Source organism: Cannabis sativa, chromosome X (assembly GCF_029168945.1).
Source record: "Cannabis sativa cultivar Pink pepper isolate KNU-18-1 chromosome X, ASM2916894v1, whole genome shotgun sequence".
NCBI classification, from domain to species: domain Eukaryota; kingdom Viridiplantae; phylum Streptophyta; class Magnoliopsida; order Rosales; family Cannabaceae; genus Cannabis; species Cannabis sativa.
This window is the reverse complement of record NC_083610.1, coordinates 69334715-69342911: the sequence shown is the minus strand read 5'-3', so window position 1 is coordinate 69342911 and position 8197 is coordinate 69334715. Positions and strand designations below refer to the sequence as shown.

At 32.7% G+C, this 8197-nt stretch overlaps 1 protein-coding gene across 1 annotated transcript; it reads right to left on the bottom strand.

The window, feature by feature from the left end:
* Positions 1-3050: 3050 nt before the first annotated feature.
* LOC115714343 (protein FREE1) lies at positions 3051-7967 on the bottom strand. The gene is made up of 10 exons (XM_030643021.2): positions 6850-7967; positions 5827-5913; positions 5577-5708; positions 4899-5030; positions 4730-4795; positions 4542-4652; positions 4160-4252; positions 3880-3913; positions 3631-3701; positions 3051-3497 (listed from the first exon to the last, which is right to left on the bottom strand). The coding sequence occupies exons 1-10, from the start codon at positions 7780-7782 to the stop codon at positions 3420-3422; spliced, it is 1737 nt and encodes a 578-aa protein (XP_030498881.2). The 5' UTR covers positions 7783-7967; the 3' UTR covers positions 3051-3419.
* Positions 7968-8197: the final 230 nt, after the last annotated feature.

Here is an 8197-nt window from a genome sequence, read left to right as displayed (position 1 = left end):
AACTGAAGGAATTTTGCCGCAAAAATCTTAGATGAGGAAATAGATGTGTTTGCATATGGAACCGATCACCTTCAAAAGCCTATATTACACGATGAAAGGGTCACATTTGGCTCTATTATCAATGGATAATAAGATGATCAGCTATATTTTTTCTAGCTCTAAACTACTGATTAAACTTTCTCACCAAGTAGAGTCTATGATTATAACAATAGCATCTTAAAGCCTCCTATATATTCCAAGAAACTCAACTTGATTTCCATGTAAATTAGCATTTCAAGACCCTTTGAGGAATGGTAATGATGAATGGTTTGATTGCATAATTTTTGTGATACATGTTGATAAAGTGTCTCCAAAGAGGATAGCTCATAGGTTGTTCATGACATTTATTTTAAAGTTGACATTTAAATTTGATTTTGTTAGACAAGTAATTTCAACACTATACGTATCGTTTTAACAAGTAATACTCACAAAGAGTGAGGTCGATCCTACGAGAATTGTAGTTAAGTATGTTAAAATTAAATTCTTACTTCTATTTGGCTAAATAAAATTTTAAAAGAAAATTAAAATCAGAAAAACAACGAAAGTAAGAAGCATGTAAATTAATAAATGAATTAACAATGAATAAAAGTTAGGATTTTCGATTTTAGTTGTATCTATTGATTATGCTTTAACATGATTCTATTCCTATTACCGATTTCTATGCAATAGCAAGTTTACTAAAGTAATTCATAGTCTTCTCAGATATATAAACCTCAATTACGTGCAAATTTTCTACTCTCGTGATAAATTAAACATGTAACATGCATTAAACACAGAAACCCTATAAGCTATCTAAACCATGTAGGTACTCTCGTCCTATATCAAAATTCAGTTCTATTTCACTATAGCATAATCGACACTCACTTCTTAAATCTCGCATCAAAATCATAGACTTCTAATTGGTGATCAGGCAATTAAAAGTAATTAAGTACGAATGAAATAGAATACATAGAAATTTAGGAAAAATTAAATCATATTAAAACCAAAAATTAATATCAAATAATCTCCATCCAGACCCTAATGAACTGTTTAGCTACTCACGTTCATCGTAGCAAATTCCCACATATTAATTTAAGAAAAGAGAAGAAACTAAAGAAGAAAAGAATATTGAAAACTCCGTTGAAAACGCCTTTGCGATCAATTTTGCTCTCCAAAATTTGTACTCCTTGATTGCTTGTTGAAAACTATTGAAGTTCACTTCTTTTATAGCCAAAAAAAATAATAATAATAAAAAAAGATGCAAAACGCTGAAAAAAAAAAAACATATTCTGCTTGGGATTAGAAGGGGCGGGCCGCGGCATGGGATTTCCATGCCTAGGCATGACCCCCTTTATTTGGCCGTGAGTTTTTTGCTGCATTGACTGATAGTATTTTGGCTTTCTCTCTCAATATTGCTCGAAATTGGACGATTTAAGATGTTTTAGAAAGATAAAAGAGAGATCTAAAACTTTTGTGTTTTTACTTTCTCTAAAATTTGATCACAACATAGTCTAATTTAGGCGCAAAGTTTCAGCTTTATTTTCTTGCACAATTTTCTCTATTTTATAGATCATCTTTTTGTAAGATTTTTTTATATTTTTTCCATCTTATTTCTTTGATATTTTCTAATCTTTTTCTATTTTAAATCTGCAAAAATAAAATATAAAAAACGTAAAATTGATCCAAACAAGAGTAGAACTAAATTAAAAACACACTAAAAATAATTTAATAATTGAATAAAAATTTAATTTAAAAATAATGATCATAAATTTAGTATTATTTTTAGTTTATCTTTAGCGACACATTTTAGTAATGTCAAATATCACAATCAATAAAAATTTAATATTTTATAAATAAATCATTGGCGACAAAAGTTTACAATATTTCTTAAGAATGCCTTTAACAAATATTGTGTTGCAAATGGTCACAAAATAATAAATTTAATTATAAAACAATTTTTCAATTATATATTATTTTGTGATGCATTAATTTATCGCACAAAGTGACTTTTTGCGACACTCTAACATGGGCATCGTGGAAGCGCATTTCTAATGTTTACTTACATTTTTTTAGTGAATGCCTAGTAACTTGATTTTGTCGCAAAATTTAGCGACATATTTGTGTACTTCAATATAAAGAGTAATTTGTGACGTAAATACTTTAGTTTAATGCAGATAAATACCTGAATTTAATTTTTAAAATAATAATCTTTAAGTTATATTTTTAGAATTTCCGTAAGTACCTATCGTCAAGTCATTATACACGTGTTATTTTCTTATTGGTATATTTAAATTAATTTTCAAATAAAAATTAAAAATTTAATAACTTAGATCAATTAAGGACTATCAAGCCATTAACTTGACACATAACAACTAGGTGCCTACGAAAGATCCAAAAATATAACTTAAGTATTATTACGATAAATAATTAAATTTAATTATTTGTCTATAATTAGAAGTTAAACGTAAGTATTTATGACACAAATTACTCTAATATAAAATGTCATATTTATTCTTAAACTAAAAAATCATAATTACATCAAAAAAAAAATAATATTATAATTTGAACAATTAATTTCTTCTTTATCCTTTTTTCTTTTTGATGAATCTTCTCTATCCTTCCAATTCCATTGCTAATACCAAATAAGAGAACTACTTCCCTCTTCATCCATTCTACTCTTAAATACTTGTTTTTGGATATTATTCTTATTTCCATTGTCAACAAATAATTCATATTTACATAAAAATACATTTTATAATAATTAATCCTCTAAAAATAATAATAAAAATAATTTATAATTACTATTACAAGTGATGAAAATTTAAATCCCTCAATTAATTCTAATTACATACATGATTACTATTTAATTACCTCATTAAACAAATACACCTAATAATTACTAGATACACTCCAAATGCAGCCTAAACAAAATAAATATTTATATCCATAGCCTTTCTTAAAAGTAAAATACATGGGCATCTAAAATTCGTGAATAGGTGTGCAAAAGCTACAAAATACAAAGTCCAACCAAGTTAAAAACATTATTTATCGAGATTGTTAATATTATTCTGATGAGTAATACTAAACGAGTAATATCATTTCATCAGTTCATTGATAATTTAAAAACACACCCACAAATTGTTAGTTGAAAACATTTACATATATTAATATCCACATAAACAGCCATTTACAATAATAATAATAAAAAGAAATAAGTTGATTTAGCAGTAGATGGATGGGACTCTTTCGAATCAAATGTTCCATGTACACACGCTAAATAATGTGGAAGCAGAGGCCATCAGATTAAAAAACAGAACCAATAAAAATGCTATAACATATTCAACTGGAAACTCCAACAGCAAATTAAGCACCTTCCTCCCGCCATAAAAAAATGTGTAAGATCAGTGAGAACTGACAAGAAATGGATGCTGGCAAACTCCACATTCAATCGTTTCTGAACCCGAGCTGGGAACTTGAACCTGCATCAAGAGAAAAAAATGTCACTGCACTGTTGGACTATCATCATCCGCATGTTACGTTCTCTGCTGCTGAATAAGCAGCAGCATATGAAGATGATTTTCAGGAAAAAAATTACACAGAAACCTTTCTAACCTGCAAATGGACCGTGCAAATAGGACAGGCAACTTCTCTCATCCGCCTCCCTGATCCATCTGATTTTGACCCTACAAATTTATAAATTAATCGATCAAATTCCAGCGCATAGCAAAAAATTAATTACATTTTTAATCTAAAACCAACTTGGCTTTAAAAAAAATCAATCTAAAACAAACTTGGCCTTAAAACAGAACGTGCCTCTAACAATAATGAATGATCAACTGCCATTAAGGAAAACAAAGTTACCTGATGATGACTTGCGGTTCTTCTCCATCTCCTCCTGTCATAATGGCCAAACATCAGATTGGAACATATTAAATCAAATAATGGACGACTATGCTTATGTCACAACTACAGATAATTGACTAACTATTCTTTCCCAAAGTATCAGTTATTTAAGTAAAAAAACAAAAAGAGAAAATATATCCAAGCAACGTATCATTTGGCATCGGCAACATTAAATGAAGCAGAAACAAGAGAACCTAGCGCACGACGCAAAAGGAACAGTTGCATAAACATTAACTACCTGAAGCTTCTTAGCAAGATCCTCATGGCTATGCAATCCTGCCGGTTTACTTGCGACATCCTTAGCATTATTCAGCCTCTGAGTAACTTCAGCCTACAAGAGTACATTAACGACATAATCTAAGAACTCCAAAGGGCACGTCAACAATATCCAAATATGTCTAAATAACTTGCATGCAAATCAGATTAGAGATCTAATTGACTTTTTTCACATTTTGATGACTTACGCTCTTTACTGGTATAAAAATTCGTGAAAGTGATATTATTGTCAAAAGCATCGTAAACTTTTTTTTAACTACAATGTTAGGTCCCCAAATCCACCAAAGACAAAAAGGAAAAACCCTATACTTGACTAAAAAGCAAAATGCATTAATGTTACTTACCATGCATCGATCACAAACACGAACAGGTTGGGCATTCTCATCAGCAGTAAGAGCAGTCCTACCTTGGGTGCACTTATCACAGAAAATGTCTCCACAGTTTCGACAATGATGCTGATATAGAATAAAAGTCAGAGCTCAACTTAAAAAGTTAAAAAAAAAAGCGAAGACAACTTAAAATGAAAGGCAACCTTGCGCACAAAAGCCCCGAAATCCGTTCCACATGATGTACACTTTGTAACTGCTTCATCAGGGACCTAAATAAAACAACACTGCGATTAACAAAAACAAAATTCCAAAAATGTTGGATGACAATAAAAAAAGGCAAAAATACTACAATGCTTCCAGAAAACAAAGTACCCAATGATCCTTCTCCTCATTGACAGGCTTCACTAAGTTCATCCAATCTGTAAACCCTTTCTTTTTCTCTGTAGACTGTTCATTCATCTTGAAAGACTCCGAAGGCCGAATACTTCCACCCATTTCCTTCACCTGGAAATATAAAAGTCTTTGAAAAGTGGGCCCTACTAAAAATTGCATGCATATCCCAAATAGGGAGACAGAGGAAATACACGTGCTTCCGATAAAAAGGAAGTTTCAAATTTGGGAAGGAAAAGAAAGCATGAAATTGTCCATTGATAATTATGTTTACTAATTTCTACGAATATGACATCACCTAAACACAACTGTTCTACTATCTACCCGCCTATAAAAAACACTACTTAAAAAAATTAAAGAGAAACCAAAACATGATTCCTTTTTCATCAAATTATAGCACAAGGAAAAATGCCAAAAGAACAAAGAGCGCAAATAGACTTGTATAACCAGTGAAGCTCAGGCATTCAGGTAAAAAGCAATTAAAACATATATAATTACTAATCTACATCAATGATTACCAAACCAGTCAAGTGACTACTTCAGAAAAAAGAAAAGGTTCAAACAGACTCTTATCTATGTCAATGATTACCAAGCCAGTTAATTAAAAAATATAATATACTACTAGATCATATTTGTTCATTAGTTCCTAAAGACTCTTACCTGTACAGTTGCAGCAGTAACAGTGTCTAAAAGAGTGTTGGTTGTATAACTACTTGACTGGAGTCTAATACGCCTTGGCTCAATGTCTACAGAGCTCTTTGACCAAAATGCCAAGGTAGATGAATCCATCACCTGTATGACATTTGAAAAAGAATACACATTTATATATAGAAGCACAAACCAAAATAATAATAAGAAGAAACATACTGTAGAACATATACATATTATATGTACATATACACAAACTTACTTCACATCTAGTAATGGTTTCAAGGGGATATATTCTTAATGTCCGACTGGTATTAGGATCAAGCATGCGAATTCCATCCAAACCAATCTGAAGCACCAAAAATATCAAGATGAATATGAAATCAACATCAGTTAAAAATGTACGTGACATGAAAGGAAGAATAGATAGGTGTCACAAAGCATCAAATAATAGGAAATCAAGCTTCATAATTAAAAGAAACCAAAGTGGAAATAAATAAATAAATAACCATGAAATAAGGGGAGGTAGGAAAGTTTATTTATTCATTTAATTAAAAATCTCAAATTTATAACTCCCCAATAAGGGAAATATTACCAGAACTCTTCAGAGTTGGCAAAGAAAGGCACTAGCCACTAGCAACCTCAATAGAAGACAATTCACAAAGTAGTCAAGCAAAAGATCTTTAATAACTAGCCCCAAAAAGGTAGTGACAAAGTAAAAGCTTTCAGCCCAAGAAACATAGAAGACATTTATTAAACTTAAAAAGAGTTTATGTCAAAGCAATTGGCACAATTATTTAACGAAGTAGCAATATCATGTGGTCAAACAATAATTTCTAAGCCTGGTCAGCGTCGTTCGTTAACTTTGCACTAGACTGGAAGAATCATAGGCGACAGTAGAGCATCTCCCGGAACCATCAATAAGATCTTTACTCTTAAATTTTAAGTGAACAACAAAAGATTAAACAGACATAAGCAGCTAAATCCAAGTACTGACTTTCCAACCATCATTAGTTAATGGTTCTATACCCACTATCTCTAATCATAGAAAGGAAAGGATGACCTAACAATTGTATCATCTTACAGCATTAATAGCAGTAGCCCTAACAAAACAGTTTCAAGATGTTACATAGACAAACATAACAACATTGCTAAAAGAGGGAATTTACATGATGAAAAACATTGCAAAAAAAGTCTTCTATTTTAGCTATCTAGAAATCAGAGCAGCTATGAATAATTTATTAGAGAAATAAAAGAATGAGAATTGGCGCATTCTCTGGCATACCTGGCAAAGAACGTCCATGGTACTCTGTCCTCCACTTTCAGCTAACAGCTTAACCCGAAACTTCTGAACCCCACTTTTCACGTCTTGCTGTACCTCCGCCTTGGGGACCGCTCTCACAATTTTGGTCGAGCTATTACTCGAATCCTTACTGGAAGAGAAACTAATCGATCTCCCATAATCGTCGAACAAAGTCGATGACTTATTAGGCGCAGTGCCCCTAGACCCATACGGCTCAACCTTGTTCCCTTGGTAAGCATAAACTCCATCTCCGAATCCATCGTCCCGACCCGAATCATATCGCTTTCCATACAGATCCGATCCCAAATCGGACCGTGGCCTCTGGTTGTAACCTCCGTATCTATCATCTAAATAACCACTACCCTGATCGTATTTCACAGAATTCTCATATGGGTTATCGTAGACGGGCGGCACCGAAGCTCCCGATTGACCATACGAAGAGGAATATACAGAGGAATATTGAGAATTCGGGGTGGGGCTAGGATTTGAAGGCACGGAAGCTGCAGTAGGAGCATAATTAGGAGGCGTCTGATGCTGATCGTACGTGGGAAAGTACGGCTGCTGCTGGGTCGGAGGTTGATAAGGCGTGTGGGCCTCAAACGGAGGGAAAGAAGTGGCCTGAGAAGCGGAATTGAAGGACTGCAAATTAGGGTTTGAAGGAGGGGTGTAAGAAGGAGCAGTGGGAGGAGCAGGATCGGGATTTTGAGGATAAGCAGGGTAGTTTTGGGGATAAGCAGAGTAGTCGTTGGGAGCGTATCCGGAGTTGAACGGTGGGGCGGAAGCGAATGAAGTGTGAAGATGATCGGAATTGGGGTTGGGGTGGGGGTGGGGGTTGGGATTGGGATTGGGATTAGGGTTTGGAAATTGATTGTAAGGAGGATAATAGGGGAGAGAAGTGTAATCGCCTTGCTGCATCGTTAAGGTTAGGCTGTTGGAGATTCAAGGCTTTGACTATGGAGATCTCTCTCTCTCTCTTGGGTAAAAGTGGTTTGAAGAAGAAGAAGAAGAAGAAGATGAAGCGTATAGAAGGAGGAAGAAGAAGTGTTGATGGTGCTGTTTTAAATTTATGATTTAATTTGATGAAGTAAAGAATATTAGGGAATCTCTATTATTATTATTATTATTATTATTATTATTATTATTATTATTATTAGATAATTAATGCATTAGTGGTACCTAAATGTCATAATGTTATTAGTATAATTAAATTACGAGTTTCATATAATTTAATAAAAATACTTAAAATTTAAATATTACTATTTATTTAAGTTTAATAATAGAACTAAAATAACAATATTGTTAAGTAATAAAATAAAGGGGAATTATCCCA

Excerpts from the sequence above, each read along its gene's own strand:
- LOC115714343 (XM_030643021.2), bottom strand. The coding sequence starts at position 7,782 with ATGCAGCAAGGCGATTACACTTCTCTCCCCTATTATCCTCCTTACAAT. Across the intron at positions 4,796-4,898 it reads ATGAGGAGAAGGATCATTGG|GTCCCTGATGAAGCAGTTAC; the intron begins GTACTTTGTTTT and ends TGTTTTATTTAG. Across the intron at positions 3,702-3,879 it reads GAACCGCAAGTCATCATCAG|GGTCAAAATCAGATGGATCA; the intron begins GTAACTTTGTTT and ends ATAAATTTGTAG.